The sequence below is a fragment of the Meles meles genome, chromosome 11 (genome assembly GCF_922984935.1).
Source record: "Meles meles chromosome 11, mMelMel3.1 paternal haplotype, whole genome shotgun sequence".
In the NCBI taxonomy this organism is placed as follows: Eukaryota; Metazoa; Chordata; class Mammalia; order Carnivora; family Mustelidae; genus Meles; species Meles meles.
The window spans coordinates 9,983,001-9,999,955 of NC_060076.1; the positions used below are offsets into that span (position 1 = coordinate 9,983,001).

The 16,955-nt window shown below is 53.6% G+C and overlaps 2 protein-coding genes across 3 annotated transcripts; one reads left to right on the forward strand and one right to left on the reverse strand.

Annotated features, from left to right (window-relative positions):
* The first annotated feature begins 5,030 nt into the window (after positions 1 to 5,030).
* RPL35 (ribosomal protein L35) lies at positions 5,031 to 9,400 on the forward strand. Its single transcript, XM_046023961.1, has 4 exons — positions 5,031 to 5,105; positions 5,530 to 5,666; positions 6,973 to 7,054; positions 9,221 to 9,400. The coding sequence occupies exons 1-4, from the start codon at positions 5,103 to 5,105 to the stop codon at positions 9,368 to 9,370; spliced, it is 372 nt and encodes a 123-aa protein (XP_045879917.1). The 5' UTR covers positions 5,031 to 5,102; the 3' UTR covers positions 9,371 to 9,400.
* A 142-nt stretch (positions 9,401 to 9,542) lies between these two features.
* Positions 9,543 to 14,220, reverse strand: WDR38 (WD repeat domain 38). 2 transcript variants are annotated; one of them, XM_046023960.1, is made up of 9 exons: positions 14,102 to 14,220; positions 13,469 to 13,589; positions 11,811 to 11,927; positions 11,610 to 11,707; positions 11,214 to 11,294; positions 10,836 to 10,967; positions 10,607 to 10,756; positions 9,873 to 9,920; positions 9,543 to 9,769 (listed from the first exon to the last, which is right to left on the reverse strand). In XM_046023960.1, exons 1-9 carry the CDS (start codon positions 14,168 to 14,170, stop codon positions 9,695 to 9,697), a joined length of 891 nt encoding a protein of 296 aa, XP_045879916.1. In that variant the 5' UTR covers positions 14,171 to 14,220; the 3' UTR covers positions 9,543 to 9,694. The 2 variants fall into 2 exon arrangements, with proteins under 2 accessions (XP_045879916.1, XP_045879915.1); XM_046023959.1 differs by having other exon boundaries at positions 9,543 to 9,920.
* Positions 14,221 to 16,955: the final 2,735 nt, after the last annotated feature.

Sequence of the window (16,955 nt, forward strand, 5' to 3'; positions counted from 1 at the left end):
ACTTCCGGGCTACGCCGGAACCGGAAGTGTCTGTGGGCGGGAGGGCGGGGCCTGGGGGAGTGGCTGGAAGCGCTGGAGAATCCGCCTGTTAATCAACCTGTCCTCTCCGACCCTCGTCTCTGGGGCACCTCATTCTTGCGGTCTGAGGAGCGGGCACTCTGTCCCCGCGCAGGCCGAGCATCGTGGACATCATAACTGCGCTCGGCTTCCCTCCTGAATCCGAGGAGCTCCTGGTACTGGAAGGGGCCTGCGCGGACACAGCCGCGGACCCGGGGGGTCATCATTGCCCAGATTGAGGGTGCACGGGGCCCCAGGAGAAGACTCCCGGCTCTGCTTGTCAAGTGCTGGGCAGACTTCTTTGAGAAAATAATCTTCGAGCTGAAGCCTGAGTAGTTCTTACAGCTCCAGGAATGACGGGGTGTGGGTCCCTAATTCTCGGATCTTAGGAAACTTGAACGCCACCACAGAGCTCAGAGGAAGTTGCCTCTGCCTTATACACAGTGACTTTTTTGTTAACGGACTGGGAGACTTTAAAGACGTTTAGAGTGTATCCAAAGTGCTGACAACACAAAATATTTGGTTTTGGACTCGCGAGTGTAGTGGTCACCTGGACCTGGCGGGTCGCGGGGCTGGGAGAGGAAGGTGACCCTGTGGTCACCAACCTAACGGAAAGGGCAAAGTCCTGGGGGGTTAAGAAGGCAGTCCTGGCTGGAGAGGCATATCCTGGTGGGAAGCTGAATCCCCAGAGCATGAGATGGGGAAAGATGAGAGTGAGGGGACGAAGGGCAGAGTCAAGGACGACTCTAGTGCCAGAATTGAGTGCCTGGAGAGTTGCTCGAGGGATTCTGTTAATAGGCCTTAACCTTGGATTAAATTGGGTCTTTTTTTCATACAGTTGTACTTTTTTTTTTTTTTAAGATTTTGTTTTTAAGTAATCTCTGCACCCAGCATGGGGCTAGAACTTACAGCCCCAGGATCAAGAGTCACTTGGTCGGGGCGCCTGGGTGGCTCAGTGGGTTAAGCCTCTGGCTTCGGCTCAGGTCATGATCTCAGGTCCTGGGATCGAGCCCCGCATCGGGCTCTCTGCTCAGCGAGGAGTCTGCTTCCCCCTCTCTCTCTCTGCCTGCCTCTCTGCCTACTTGTGATCTGTCAGATAAATAAACAAAATCTTTAAAAAAAAAAAAAAAAAGTCACTTGGTCTACTGACAGAGCCAGCCAGGTGCCCCTAATTGTACTTTGGCCTTTAATAAAGGCCAAAAGTTACTGAAATATGACTCATTTTTATTGTCCCAAATACTTTCCACTGAATTGTGTCTACAGATAAAAAAAATTATTGCCAGATAATGATGCTACCTAATCTTGGGTGCTAAAGATACAGACTCTTAATTGGGAAGTTGGTGCTGAGTAAAAGTCTCAAGCGTCCCAGAAACAAATCCCACCTGCCTTTCAGCTCCATTTCTTGAAAGAAATCTTTATGACTCAGGCTGGCCACAAGACAGCAGAAATTGATAATCCCCAGAACTTCCTGGTCAGAAGGAACTTTAAACCAGAAATGCTGGCACGCCAGGGTGGCTTAGTCAGTTAACTGGCTGCCTTTGGCTCAGGTTGGGATCCAGCCCTGCATTGGGCTCCCTGCTCTGCAGAGAGCCTGCTTCTCCCTCTCCCTCTGCTTGACGCTCTGCATACTTGTGCTCTCTATCAAATAAATAAATAAATAAAATCTTTTAAAAAATAAAAAATAAACCAGAAATACCCATTTTACAAGTAAGGATACAGCCTGTTCTGTGAAAGCAATAATGGCCCTACTTATGACTGTGGATCTCCCAGCCATGGAGGCAGAATTTTAAAAGTCTATGTCAGGGATGACTGCATGCTGAGGGTAATAAAACCACACTGTGCCTGGCAGTACATTAGGTAAAATGGTCAAGAGAGAGGTCCCTGAGGGGCGCCTGGGTGGCTCAGTGGGTTAAGCCTCTACCTTCGGCTCAGGTCATGATCTCAGGGTCCTGGGTTTGAGCCCCGCATCGGGCTCTCTGCTTAGTGGAGAGCCTGTCCCCCCCCCCCCCCGCCTGCCTCTGTGCCTGCTTGTGATCTGCGTCAAATAAATAAAATCTTAAAAAAAAAAAAAAGAGAGAGAGTGTTCCCTGAGGAGGTGACAATGATCAGGGACCTGAAAGAAGTGAAGGAGGGAGCCAAGCAAAGGCCCAGAGATTGGGCTGACCTGGTATATTCAAGAGACAGAAAGGTCATCCTGGAGTGTGGGAGTGAAAAGAGATGAGATGGAAGTGGGGTGTAAAGAGGGCGCTGTAAGGTTTTGTAGGCTGAGGAAAGGATGTGGTCTACCTCATGGGACAACACTGGAAATTCCAGGCAGTGACGTTGAGCTGACTTAAGTTTGAAAAGGGTCCCTTTAACAGCTGTCTTGCGAATACGTGGGAACGTAAGCCAATAGTAGAGAGGCAGTTTAAAAGGTAACACCAGGAATACCTGGGTGGCTCAGTTGGCTAAGCAGCTGCCTTCTGCTCGGGTCGTGATGCCAGGGTCCTGGGATCGAGTCCCACATCAGGCTCAGTGGGGAGCCCGATTCTCCCTCTGCCATCTTCTCTCTCTCTCTCTGACAAATAAAATCTTTAAAAAAATAAAAGGTGGGGCGCCTGGGTGGCTCAGTGGGTTAAAGCCTCTGCCTTCCGCTCAGGTCATGATCCCAGAGTCCTGGGATCGAGTCCCGCATCAGACTCTCTGCTCAGCAGGGAGCCTGTTTCCTGTCCTCTCTCTCTGGCTGACTCTCTGTCTACCTGTGACCTCTGTCTGTCAAATAAATAAATAAAATCTTTAAAAAAAAATAAAAAAATAAAAGGTGACACCAACAGTCTAGGTGACAGGCAATGACAGCTTAGGCCAGGCAGCTGCCATTAAGAGTGGTGGGGGAGGGGCGCCTGGGTGGCTCAGTGGGTTAAAGCCTTTGCCTTCGGCTCAGGTCATGATCCCAGGGTTCTGGGATCAAGCCCCGGCATCGGGCTCTCTGCGGACAGACTGCTTCCTCCTCTTTCTCTCTGCCTGCCTCTCTACCTACTTGTGATCTCTGTCTGTCAAAGAAATAAATAAAATCTTTTAAAAAAAAAGTGGTGGGGGAGGTGCCTGGGTGGCTCAGTAGGTTAAGCCTCTGCCTTCCGCTCAGGTCATGATCTCAGGGTCCCGGGATCGAGCCCTGCATCGGGCTCTCTGCTCAGCAGGGAGCCTGCTTCCTCCTCTCTCTCTGCCTACCTGTGATCTCTGTCTGTCAAATAAATAAATAAAATCTTTTTTAAAAAAAGAGTGGTGGGAATATGTTGAGTTATTTTGAAAGTAGAGGTAACAGAATTTACTGGTGTGCTGGATATGGCATTGTGAGAGAAAATGGGAGTCACAGATAACTTCCAAGTTCAGAAAGATGTGCACAGTCATTAGCTCTAAAAGAACTATAAGCATTTGGAAAGTATGACAGCAAAGTCTCTGCACCATTTAACTTCCTTTTAAGACTAATCCATGGCAGGGTTGCCCTCTGTCTGCCCTCTCTTCCCCATACCCATCCACTTCTTGGAAGCCTGCCTTACTGTGGTCTGTAGCAAGGCTCAATTCATTCATCCAACAAGCATCCATGTGTTGGGCCTGGAGACTAGATAAATAAATCAGATGTCAGCTATGGTTCTACCAGGGAACTTCCAGGCTGGCTGTGGAGACAGACACATAAACATTTAACTCAGGACATTTGGGGCTAAAGAGAGGATTGCCTGGAAAGCCTGGGACATGGGGCACTTGGCTGGCTCCGTTGGAAGAGTACTACTCTTGATCTCAGGGTAGAGAGTTTGAGCACCATGAAACATGCAGAGATTACTAGAAATAAACAAACGACAACAAAGGAAAAAGTTGGGACAAAGGGGAAGTAGTATCCCGACTTAGTCCAATTGGCTAAGCCCATTTATAGAGCCCCATAAGGGAATGGAAGGCTTACTGGAACTTCACAGCAACAAGGGGGCAACCTGGCTTTCATTATTCTCTAAGAGGTGTTGGTGCATCTTTGTTTACAGCTTTTTTTTTTTTTTTTTACATTTTTTACATTTTGTTTACATCTTTGTTAGAGAGATTCGTGCTTGCTGGTTGAGGCAACGAAACTGCTCAGTCAGAAAGCCGGAGCACCTTCCCTGCTTTGTGAATTTTCCTTTAACTTTCAGCATTCATTCCACTGGGTACATTATGAACTCAAGCATTCATTCCACTGGGTGCATTAATACCAATGATATTTTGAGTGACTGTTATACATTAGATCTTGTGCTCAGTTTTCCATGGTCCTAATCCTCAAAAATACCCGTTTCACAGGTGAGAAAACTGAGACTCAGAAAGGGGAAGGGATTTGCCAAGAGTCTCGGCGAGCACGAGGCACGGAGCAAAAATTTGAAACCGGAACGGTTTCACTAAAACAAAGGCTCTGAATGCTCTTTCCCCTGCCACAAGCTGCCTCCACTAGAACGGTTTACGGAGTTGGGGGTACAGCTGTCTGATCCTGCCTCTCTCCGCCCACTTCGAATTTTAAAAATTCTTCCAAGGTAGAAGCCATGTTAATTCATCTCTGGAAACCCTCAACCCTCATCCCCTCCACCCCTACGGCACTGGCGCCCAGCTCAGAGCAGCAGACTGCGCATCCTGCAAGGTCTACCGAATGAATGAATGAACTAGTAAAGGACTAAAGGGAGGAATTCGAGTCCTCACTGTGCCATCTCCAGTAAGCAGCCGGTCACCCGGGCCTCGGTTTCCCCAAGCGCTCTGCTAGGGAGACGAGGCCCACCAGGGGTGTCGCAGACGCGGCGCTCCTCCGGGCGGGGCTAGACTGGCTGTACCACACCGGCTGTACCGAGGAGCTCCCGAGGAGCTCCCGGAGCCTCCCGGCTGTACCGAGGAGGCGAGGCGGGTGGAGGCGTCAGGGGCGGAGTTAGGGCTCCCTCGCTGCGCGGCCATTGGCCGCGCCCGCCGCCACCCGGCAGTAGTCGTGGAGGTCAGCCCCGCCCCTTCCCCTTTCTCTCTGCCTCTTTCCGGCGGCGGCGGCGGCTGCGGCAGATCGTGTAGACATGGTGAGGGCGGTGGAATCGGGTGCCATCCGCGCGCTGTGGGGCTCGGGTCCTGGGGTGGGGAGCTCGAGGTGAGCACTGGGGTCCCATCTGCCAGCCGAGGTTGTAAGGCGCCGTGCGGAGTGGCCTCGTGCCGCCACAGCCGGTCTCCCGCTCTCTCCCCTTGCTGGGTTGGGCCCGCGCTGCTGGCGCCTCCGTCTTCCAGTCTGCGGAACGGGGGTAGCGGCTCAACCTCGCTGCAGACCTGGGTGAAGGCGGGCCCTCCGGGGCGTCGGTCACCCTGCCCAAGACACGGCCTCGGCGAGGGAAGCTGGCCCCGGCGCGCCTTCCTGGGGCTGGTCAGGCCAGGGAGGATGGCGCTGAGTTGGGGGCGGGGGCGGGCGGCCCTGTTGGGTGGTGTTTGATCCACACCGGTACTTGCTCTCAGGCCAAGATTAAAGCTCGAGACCTTCGCGGCAAGAAGAAGGAGGAGCTGCTTAAACAGCTGGAAGACCTGAAGGTGGAGCTGTCCCAGCTGCGCGTCGCCAAAGTGACAGGCGGCGCGGCTTCCAAGCTCTCCAAGATGTGAGTGGAGCCCGGTTCTCTGGGTGTGGGGCACACGTGTGCACCCGAAGCATGTGTGGGTTTTCGAGGTTGTCTAAAGGCAGCGTCGGTGGGAAGGTCATGCCCGTCCTACCAGCCTCCCCAGGGTCCCCTTGCTCGCACCCAGCCACATGGGACACCGCCGTCTGATTGACCTCTTGTCTGCCCTGGACCGTTTTGCCCTTCTGCCTGGAGTGCCCTTGCTCAGTTTCTCTGTGATGGGAGAAAGAACAGATGGTCCCTCCAGACCCTTTTTCAGGCTGCCTGGAAAAATCTACCTGGACCCTTTTTTAACCACCTTCCACCAGCACTTGATTTTTTTTCCCCTCACTTGGTAGGTGGGTGCCTTGAGCCCACCCCTCCCTTGAGTTGTAGTTAACTTACTGATTGACATGGATCAAGAATCAGGGATTGTGGGGCGCCTGGGTGGCTCAGTGGGTTAAAGTCTCTGCCTTCGGCTCCGGTCATGATCCCAGGGCTTTCTAAAAGCTCAGCAGGGAGCCTGCTTCCCCCTCTCTCTCTCTGCCTACTTGTGATCTCTGTCAAGTAAAGAAATAAAATCTTAAAAAAAAAATCGGCTTGTGAAAGGGATGTGGGTTTGGAGTCTGCTGAACTGGGCACACGTTTTCTTTTGCCACATCTTACCTAACGTGTGCTGCCTCACCACCCAGGTTTTTGTTTTGTTCTGTTCTGTGTTCATCTTCTATAAAATAGGTCCTCAACAACCGATCTCTGAGGCTGGGAGGGGGTTGGATGAGTTGGGGAACACAGGTTGCATGCTGAATGCTGACTGAGTTTACCAGCTATTTAACCCAGTGGCCCTCCCTCATTCCCCACCAAGCCCCCAATTCAGCATGACTCCCAGCCTGTTCCTGTGTTCCTCCTTTCCCCTCATTGCCTTTCTGCAATGTCAGACGTCTTGTTTTTCCTTCCCAAGTGGCCCCTCCTGTTACTCCTGAGTCTGGTCACACAGCTTGTGGCAGGATTTCCCATAGCTTATTCAGGTCGGCACTGGTTAGGTCTTCATAACTCTGAGGCTGTGTGGCCTGGGGTGGAAGATCTTTCCTGATCTGCTGTCCACCTCTCAGTGAATACTTAATACGTTCTCAGAACCCCTTCCCTGTCCTACTTGTCTCTACTTGTAAGATGCCCACCTCTTAGAGTCTTTGGGCCTTAACCCCCAAAACACAGGGTTCGGTACCTCCTGGGTGATCGTGGATGAGCTGGGGTGGGGGGCGGCAGCATTGTATGTCTCCACCACCTTCACTGACGTCTCTCTGTTTTGCAGCCGAGTTGTTCGCAAATCCATCGCCCGTGTTCTCACAGTCATCAACCAGACGCAGAAAGAGAACCTCAGGAAATTCTACAAGGTGAGTCTGGGCTGGGGGAGTTAGATGCTTCGCTGCCGGCAGCAAAGTTCCAGTCCTCCCTTAGCCGGAAGGGTAGTATAAAGAGCTTCTGCTGGGGTGCATGGGACTGGGCTTTTTTGCTTCTTAACCAGCGTCTTGCCACTGGCATGGCTCGCAGACTGCATATCCTCAGGGCTCAGTTGTCGGGATATTAACAGTGTGGTAAGAGTCTGGCTGGAGCCTTTGGAATTCATCCTCATCAGCTGAGTGAGTTTGGGCAGTCTATGAGGGTTACCTTTAAATGTTACAGATTGTTTTACCATCACTTTGTCAGCCACTTTGAAGCACCTGACACTCGTTTTTCAGATGGGATCTCAAGGTGTAGAGAGGTTAAATTGCCCAGAGTCACCTATAGTTAATGGAGTGATTGGGTCAGCGTTCCAGACCATGGCTTAGGGAGGGGTGGATTGAATGCTTCTGGGAGATTTTTAAGACCATTTTCTGGTCTTGTCCGTAATACTGGTGTTATTAGGGCTTAAGTAGTGAAGCAGAACCAGCAAGAGACTTTATATGTGTGAATACACGCATCTGATTTATTCCAGAGAATTGGCCTTTGTGATTGTGGGGGCTAGCTAATAAGCAAGCCCAGAATCAGTAGGCCTGGCTGTCAGGAAGGGAAGTTCATGGGCAGGCCAGGACTAAGACGACACAGGTTGAAGCTGCTCTTCTCAGGTGGGATTTCTTGGGGAGAACCTCTGCCCTGCATTATTAAAGGCCTTTGAGCTGATCGAAACAAGCCTGCTAAATCGCCCAGGATAATCTCTCTTAAAGTCAGTTGATTAGGGGTTTGAGTACATCTGCAAAATGGCTTCACGTCAACATCCCAGTTAGTGTTTGACTAGCTGGAGGCTTTCACTTGTCAAAAAGAGCCACCTAGGGGGAACCTGGGTGGCTCAGTGGGTTAAAGCCTCTGCCTTCAGCTCCGGTCATGATCCCGGGGTCCTGGGATCGAGCCCCACATGGGGCTCTCTGCTCAGCGGGGAGCCTGCTTCCTCCTCTCGCTCTCTCTGCCTGCCTCTCTGCCTGCTTGAGATCTCTGTCAAATAAATAAATAAAATCATTTAAAAAAAAAAAGCCACCTAGACTAGCTGCCTCGGGGACTCTAGCAGGTACTGTTGGGCGGGGATGCCGTCATTCCTGGATGTGTATAGATTTGTGTGTGGGAGCATCTTTTTGAGAATTGGGCTTCAAACTCTTTGAAGGCTCTGGGGCACCATAGAGGTGGTCGTCAGGAAGAATTGTCTTTTTCCAGTGAGTGCAGCCCCTGCCAGGCAGCACTCAGGGCGGTAAAGATGAGGCCTCTGCCCTCTGGTAGTTCTGTCCCATAGACTTCCTCCGGTGCTCGAAATGCTCTGTGTCTGCATGGTCCGGTACAGTAACCTCTGGTCACACACGGCTGTGGTGGCTGAAGGCCTGGGTTTGTAATGTAGACCATATGTGTGGCTAGTGCCTCGTCTGGTGGACAGCAGAGTTCTGAGGGCTCAGTCTGAAATGGACGAGGCCCTTGCCTGTGCTTTCGATAATGGAGATATGGGTGGACAAAGACTTAGCTTCCAAACCCCCACTTCAGAGCTTACCCTCATCTGTGCAGCTGGTTTCTGCAGCTCTCTGCCCTGAGGCTGTTACCCCACCTTGTTCACCCCTGTCCTGTGCCTCCCTCTCTGAGCTGTTGGCAGTTTCCAGAAAGCCCCTGAGCTGCCATCCCTTGGAGCTTTTGTGCACGCTGTTTTCTCCCCCTTGGAAGTGGTATTCACCGAGTTGCTTGCTTTCCAGGCTGTTGCTGGTCATTAGGTGAAACCTTAATCTCTTTCCTCCTCCCCGAGTGGGCCCCCTGTTAGCTGTTCAGTCTTCCCACCGGGCTGAGAGCTCCTTGAGCAGGGACCGTCTGATTCACACTAGGGCAGCTCCCCCCACAGGGTCTAGTCCCGTGCTGCGCTGGATGTACCACACCTCCTCACACTCGGGTCTACAGAGGGGACCTCCGCACCCCAGTGGCCTTCCTCAGTCACTTCCGGCATCCTCCCCATGCCCCCCAGCAGCTCAGTTCCAGCCTTGGGGGCTTCCTTTGCTGCCACAGTAGCTCCTAAACCCTGATGCTCAGACTCCCCCTGCTCTCTGGTCACCCAGGGTAAGAAGTATAAGCCCCTGGATCTGCGGCCCAAGAAGACACGTGCCATGCGCCGGCGGCTGAACAAGCACGAGGAGAACCTGAAGACCAAGAAGCAACAGCGGAAGGAGCGGCTATACCCGCTGCGGAAATACGCGGTCAAAGCCTGAGCACTGGCGCCAATAAAACAGACAAACTGGCTGGTGTTGCTTTGTGTTTGCGGGCATTTTGAGTAACCCTGCTGGAGAGGTGGGCTGCTGTGCCCGGTGTGGGGCCGTGACAGTCCTGGCTGCGGGGCTCTGGTGGGTGCTCCGTTGTCATTGGTTGGGGGCTGTGATGTGGACGTGTGCTCGCCATCCTTTCATGAGTTCATTCCGCCAGGTTGCGCGTGCCCCACGCAGGGAGAGACAGGCTTGAGATCTGAGAGCCATCTGGGGATGTTACAGCCCAGAAGCTCCGCGTGATTTGGTAGAGCAGTGCACTTGGCATCTTACTTAGTCAGCAGCTCCAGACACCAAGAGTTTCCCATCTGGGGTGAAGGCGCAAGCATGGGCCACATCCAGGACTCCCTGCCAAACGCATTTCACTTTCAGGGTACATGTCCTGCCTGCCCCCAGCCTCCCCTGGCAGGCCTTTTACTGCACCTTTGGGTGCTACGCCCCCAGGCCTTACCTTCAGGGTCTCAATGCATTTTCCTGTGTTGCAGTCCCAGACTTTGACCTGGAAATAAAAACAAGCAGAAAGGTGGGGAGACCTCACCCCATAAGTCTGACGTCCTTGAAATCACTTTGGGGTGAGTCCTAGCCAACCTCTTAACCTCTTGGCATGGGTTTTGTTCTCTGAGGTGTATTAAACGTGCTCAGCATAATATCTGATGTAAAAATTCAGGGCAGTGCAGTTTTCTTTTCCCTGAAGCTGTGATGAGTCTTAGAAATGTCAGTGCCTGGGGTAGCTGGGTGGTACAGTTGGTCAAGGCTTTGATTCTTGGTTTTGGCTCAGGTCATGATCTCAGTCATGAGTTTGAGCCCTGCTCCCATACACACTCTCAAAGGGGGGGAGGCACCAGGGTGGCTTAGTGTGTTAAGCAACTGCCCTTGGCTCAGGTCATGATCCCGGGATCAGGCCCTGCATTGGGCTTCTGCTCAGTGTGGGGAATCTGCTTCTCCCTCTGGGCACTCTCAAAATCTCTGAAAAGAAAAAGTCATTGCCACTGGCATTTGGGCCAGCACAGACCTTAGTGCCAGGCAATAGGTAACAAAAGTGGTTGGCAGCTGGGTTCTGCCTGTGGAACCCTCCCATTTAGGGCAAATAGGATATGGACATTTCTAAACTGCTGAGGGTCCTGCTAAAGGAAGATGTTGGGATAGGAGTTTGCCAGGACGATGGGCCTGGTGGGGTGGGCTTACCGTATGGGAGTAGCCAGCGCTGGCCAGCTGTGACTCATCAGGGGAGAAAGCTATGCTCTTCACCCAGGTAACATGGCCCTTGAGCTGAACAAGCAGGCTTCTGGTAGAGGGCTTCCAGATGTGGATAGTCTTATCCCAGGAGCCAGAAGCCTGGACAGCAGACAGCTCTAAGCCCATGGGTCTGGAGCCAGCAGGGGACCAGCCCAGAACCCAGGGAAACCCAGCTCACCAGGAGGCCAGATGTCGAGTAGCACAGGCAGCTGATGTTACCACTGTGGCCCTCCAGCTCATGGGGGAAGATCACTGGGGTCTCCATCCGCAGGTCCCAGATGCAAAGAGTGGAGTCCCAGGAGCCAGTGGCCTGCAGACATCTGCTGTGAGCATGAACCAACTAACCCGTGCCCACCATTGTTCCTAGCTAGCCAGACTCTGAGAAAGCAGCCATTCCGAGCCCTACTGAATTTCCCATCTTACAGATGAGGAGACAGGCTCAGAAGAGCAGTCACTCAAGGTCTGGGATTCTAACCACGGCTCAGCCCCAGGCAGGAAAGTGGGTATGGGCTCCAGGTTCCTTGAGGTGGGCTTGGGCAGAGGAGGTGTGGCTCACCAGGAAGTCTGAGCTGGGTGCGAAGTCACTGCTCTGGATGGCGTCTTGGTGCCCTCCCAAGTGGCGCAGCATCTGGCCAGACTGCAGGAGAGAGCCCTGAGCTTTGGAGGGCAGCCCAGAAGTCTTGTGGTGCCAGATTCCAGGCCTCAGATGGGTCAGATCAGGCCCTCCTTGCGTGCTGCGTGGGTAAGGTGATGACACAGGGTCTGGGGAGACTACCTGGGCCCTGACAGTAGAGGAGGCCAGGCCAGGCCAGGTCAACCTCATGGGCAGATGGATTGCCAGCTGTGGGCATGAGCAGTAGGGAAGATGGAACGACCTTTCTGGGGCCACTGTTGGGGGTGGGGTGTGTCTCCTCCTGGTCCCAGGTCCCGCTCTGGCCACCCTTCCACACACCTGCACTTCCCAGAGCATCACCCGCTTGTCCCAGCCACCCGATGCCAGCTGCTTTGAGTCAGGGCTGAAGCTGACCGTCTCCACACTCCGCTGGTGACCTGCAGATACGAAGTTGGAGAGGGGTCACGGTGGAACAGGACACAGCAAGATCGAAAAAGGAACCCAGGCCTGGCTGCTTGGCTCCTGTCCCATCCCGCTTACCCTTTAGGACATGCAGACACTTAGCTTCTGCTGCATCCCACAGGCGGATGGTACAGTCACCCGACGTAGTGGCAAAAAGGCGGCCGTCAGGGGAGAAGCGGCAGAACTTCACGGGGCCTGGGTAAGCAGCCATGGTCAGGGAACAGGGTGCTGCCCTCCACTTCCAGCCCTTGCAGGCCAGCCCCTGCTAATTTCTCCCAGACTCATCACCTGCTTGCCTTCTCACTCCCTTCTAACCCTCTCACCCTCCAGCTCCCTGGCAAGCCAAGCTTCCATGGCTTCGTCTAGAACACCCCAACCCTAATTTGCCCATTTGTAAAATCAATACCAAAAGCAAATACAGGGACTTTCCCAGAAACTTTTTGAGACCCACCCTGGGTTCAGAGTTCCAGCACTGGATTTCCTGTATTTTTTTTTTTTTTAAGATTTTATTTATTTAGGGGCACCTGGGTGGCTCAGTGGGTTAAAACCTCTGCCTTCGGCTCAGGTCATGATCCCAGGGTCCTGGGATCAAGCCCCGCATCGGGCTCACTGCTCAGCGGGAAGCCTGCTTCCCTCTCTCTCTCTGACTGCCTCTCTGCCTACTTGTGATCTCTGTCTGTCAAATAAATAAATAAAATCTTAAAAAAAAAAAAAGATTTTATTTATTTATTTGACAGAGATCACAAGTAGGCAAAGAGGCAGGCAGAGAGAGAGGAGGAAGCAGGCTTCCCGCTGAGCAGAGAGCCCGATGCGGGGCTCGATCCCAAGACCCTGAGATCATGACCCGAATCGAAGGCAGAGGCTTTAACCCACTGAGCCACCCATGTGCCCCTGGACTTCCTGTATTAATAGCATTAATCAATCTGCCCTGTAATCACCAGATTTTTTTCTTGTCTAAATAATAATTACAGTAGTTATATCTACCGGGTCCTTACTGGGTGCTAGGCACTTCGCTTGAATTATCTCGTCCCATAGGGTAGTCGAGGCTCAGGTGACACAACTTAAGATCACAGTCAAAAAAATCGTTTAACATAGATGAAACCTTGAGGGACATTATGCCAAGTGAAGTAAGCAAGTCACAAAGAGGAATACTGTATGATTCCACTTACACAAGGTACCTAGAGTAAGTTCACTGAGACAAAGCGTGGTGGTTGCCAGGGTCTAAAACAAGGGAGGAATGGGGAGTTTAATGGGTATAGAGTTTACAGTTTGCAAGATGAAGAGTTCTGGAGACCAGCTGCATAACGAACATACTTAACATTACTGAACTGTGCATTTAAGAATGGTTAAGATGGTAAATATGTATATCTTTAAACAATTTTTAGAACAATAGTAGAATTGGGGCACCTGGCTGGCTCAATCAGTAGAGCATGCGACTCTTGATCTCAGGGTCATGCGTTCCAGCCCCATGTTGGGTGTAGAGATTACTTACAAAATTAAAAACAAACCAAAAACAAAACAAACAAAAAAAACAGTAGTAGGATCTGAGTCCGGGTCTGTTGGCATCAAAGTTCCCAGGGAACATGTCCTGTATCCTTTCCCTACGGCTCCAGCCCTGCCCAGACTGTCTTGTCCGGATGCCCAGGTCAGATGTCAGAGGTCACTGTGATAGGCTCTGCAGAATGCCAGACAGAACCACAGGCCTTCGCGTCCACATCCAGCCTGAGGAGCCCCACCTGCATGGCCACTCAGCCTCCACAGCAGCTGCCCGCTCTGGGTCTCCCAGCCATACACACAGCCGTCCTCAGATGCTGTCAGCAGCCTCTGGCCATCCGGAGAGAAGGCGGAGGAGTTGACCTGGGAGGAGAGCACAGGAGTAGCTCCAGCCTGGGGCAAGAAACACCTTTCAGCTTACCCTGACCTTAGACCCCAGGAACAGCCCCAAACACTGCTCCCGGAACCCCGGGTGGGAGCTTGGACTTCAGGCTTCCTTCGACAACCAGAGCCCAGAATGCCAGAACCACTCTTGCAATCCGAGGACGAACTCAGAACCCTCTCTAGAATTCTGTAAAACCTGAGACGGCAGCTCAGAGCCCTCGCTGAAGGTAGAGGCTGGAGATTTTTCTAGGAGCAGAGCCTGACACCTCAGAGCCAAGAGCCTAGACCTAGGAGTTGAAGACCTGCTCTAAACCCTGAGTTCACTTTAAAGCCAAAGTCAAAAGAACAATGGAGTCAGCCAAGAGTTTGAGCCTTCAAGAACCAGAGCTTAGAATCTGGAGCTGGGGGCCAGAGAACCCAAGGCAGAATCAGGAACCACTCTAGACCCAAAGACAGGAGCCGAGAGTCAGCAGAGCCCTACTGGACCTCACCTCCCCACGGTGCCGGCCGAAGAATCTCACTTTCTCCACGGCCAGCGGCCCTGGGGCCCCGCTGTTCATGGGCCCCAGGCCGCCCGGCCCGGTGGGCTCTCTCCCAGGCGGGCGCTGGTCCGGCCTGCCGCCCTCACTTGGGACAGGGTAGAGGGGATGGGAGAAGTTGTGTACAAGCGGTCTCCATGGCAATCAGGGCGGGGTGCGCAGCCGCCTCAGAGTCTCGGGGAAGCCAAGAGGACAGGTTGGAAGAGACGGTTCTCAGCTCCTGGGAGGTGGGGCGCAGCGGACAGAACCTCCGGGCGGCCCGGATTAGGGACTTCCACTCCGACCACCACCGCCAGCCGGACTTTGGGCCACTCGGATCGCCCGGCCAGACGACGCGCACGGCGGCCGCTAGAGGGCATGCCAGCCCCAAACACCGCGCGTGCCTGAGTCATTAGCCCAGGGCTCCCAGACCCCTTTGAAAGGAGCCAGTTTCCCCATGTGCGCAATGGGGTGGTACATTCCCCGCCCCCCCCTGCCCCGGGACTGCAGGCTTGAGCCAAGAGCAAGGCCTGGCACGTGGGGTAGGTGCCCAGGAGAGCCCACCCTGGTGCCAGGACCTCTTTCCTCCTGGAGTGTCCAGTACTGAGGCTGAACAGCTCCCATGGAGGGGGCTGGAACAGATACCCAGCTCTACCCTGCCGAATGTGGGGGAGTCAGAGGTGGTGTGTGTACAGCACAGGGCCTGAGAAAGTGGGGTCACTTGCTAACATCCTGGCAGCACAAAATGTGGCATCCGAGGTTGTGGAGGATGTGGAGATGGTGGGGAGGCTCCAGGAGCTGTCAAGTTCCTCGCTGGATAGTTGAAGCTGAAACCAGACAAGAATGGGATTTGGTTTCAATGTTCATTTTACAGACGAGGGAACAGAAGCTCCACAAGGTGGTGGGGGCTGGGGGGGGGGGACTTGCCCAAGGCCACTCAGGCAATAGGAAAGGAACTAGGACTTAGGGCATGTCTGTCTGACTCTGTGGGCCTGTAGGACCATCTGCCATGAATTCCAGGAGCTTCAAGCAGATGCCAAGGTCCCTAACTCCTGTTACATCTGGGAAACTGAGGCCCTGAAGGGGCATATGTGGCCCAGTCATCCAGCACCTCTATGGCGGAGCCGGGCCCAGTCCCTCCAATGGGCCAGGGATGGAACAGAGACATCCTCCCTGCCACTGTCCAGTGGATTCCAGGCTCCCTGGAGGCGGGGAGGTGGGGGAGCTGGGCTTTGGGAGCTTCAAACTCAAGGGTTCCCAGCCATGACTCACACCCCTCCACCAACCCCCCCCCCCCCCGACCTCTTTGCCAGACTCTTCTCACGAGATCCACTGTGCTCTTGCTCTATTTTAGGTCCCAGACAGTCAGGCGGGAGAAGGGGCGACAATGGTGGCTTTGAGGCGGCACCACCCCCATCCTCACTCCAAAAGGGCCCAGGTCACTGAGTTGGGCCTATAAGGCCACTACGTCATCCCCAGACATGGGTGCATACACAGCTCCCGAGAGAGTTGTCTGGCTCCTGGGCCCTCTCCGCTCCCTCTGCGCAGGCAACCCCGCCCCCAAGTCCATGCCCCATCTGGCATTTCCCCAGCCAACTGGCTGCTCCTGCTCCACCTGGAGGTCCCCAAACCACCTAACCTAGTCCAGCCCATCACTCCCAGAGCCCTGGGAACAGATCTTGGCCACCAGCCCAGGGACTACTCAGCTGGTAGAGCTGGAGCTCGGGTTAAAATCTTTTATTGGGGGGGGGGGGTGCGCCTGGGTGGCTCAGTCAGTTAACCACCTGACTCTCTTTTTTGGCTCAGGTGGTGATCTCAGGGTCGTGAGAGGCCTCATGTCTGGCTCCATGCTGGGCATGGGGCCTGTTTAAGATTCTCTCCCTGTCTCTCTGCTTGCCCCTCTCCCTACTCATGCTCCCTCTCTTAAAAAAAAAAAAAAAAAAAAAAAAGATTTTATTTATTTGCCAGAGAGAGCAGGAGAGCACAAGCAGGGAGGAGGGGCAAAAGGAGGGTGGGGGGAAGTTGGGAGGGTCAATCCCAGGGTCCTGGGATCATGATCTGAGCCGAAGGCAGACATTTAACTGACTGAGCCACCCAGGCCCCCCCACCCATCCTTTTTTTAAAGTAAGTTCTAGGCCCACCTTGGTGCTTGAACTATTCACGACCCAAAGATCAAGAGTCACAGGCTCTACTGACTGAGCCAGCCCCCAGGATTAAAACTTTTTGCTTGACAGCGGAGTTTTGGCTGAAACTACCCACCATGAATTCCAGGGGCCTCAGGAGCCGAAGCCTATCCATCTCTCCTGCCACATCCTATCCCTGTCCGCTCCCCTCCCTCCCCCATCTTGCTCCCCACACTCAGCTACAAGGGCCCTTTTTCCCATCCCTCCAGCTTTACTCCCAACCTGGGCCTGTGTATGCAGGGCTCCCCATCCTCTTGGCCTGATGCTTGGGCTCTAGCTCAAATATCACTTGTCCAGGGCGCCTTCCCTTGCCCATCCCCCACACTAAGTCAGAGCTCCTGCCCCAGAGATGGGGCATCAGAGCCACCGGTCTGGGTTAAACTCGAGTTCTGCCCCTCTAGCTCGGCATACCAGGCAAGTCACCTGATCGCTCAGGGCCCTGTGTCCTCAACTGTAAAATGAGCACCGTCACCGCGTCTGTCTTCTAAGGAATCGGTGAGATGATGCTAGCAAGGGCTCCTGGCAAGCAGTAAGCCCTCAGAGAAGTGGGAGAGCTTGTGACAGCCACCAGCCGGAAATCCAAACATGACGCTCTGAATGTCCTTTGCCAGGCTCACCCAAGCGGCCCGCAGCGGGGGATACCT

Excerpts from the sequence above, each read along its gene's own strand:
- RPL35 (XM_046023961.1), top strand. Across the intron at positions 5,667-6,972 it reads GCTTCCAAGCTCTCCAAGAT|CCGAGTTGTTCGCAAATCCA; the intron begins GTGAGTGGAGCC and ends TCTGTTTTGCAG. Across the intron at positions 7,055-9,220 it reads ACCTCAGGAAATTCTACAAG|GGTAAGAAGTATAAGCCCCT; the intron begins GTGAGTCTGGGC and ends CTGGTCACCCAG.
- WDR38 (XM_046023959.1), bottom strand. The coding sequence starts at position 14,170 with ATGAACAGCGGGGCCCCAGGGCCGCTGGCCGTGGAGAAAGTGAGATTC. Across the intron at positions 10,968-11,213 it reads CACCCAGCTCAGACTTCCTG|GCCACTGGCTCCTGGGACTC; the intron begins GTGAGCCACACC and ends AGATGTCTGCAG. Across the intron at positions 9,921-10,606 it reads GCGCTGGCTACTCCCATACG|GTCAAAGTCTGGGACTGCAA; the intron begins GTAAGCCCACCC and ends TTTTATTTCCAG.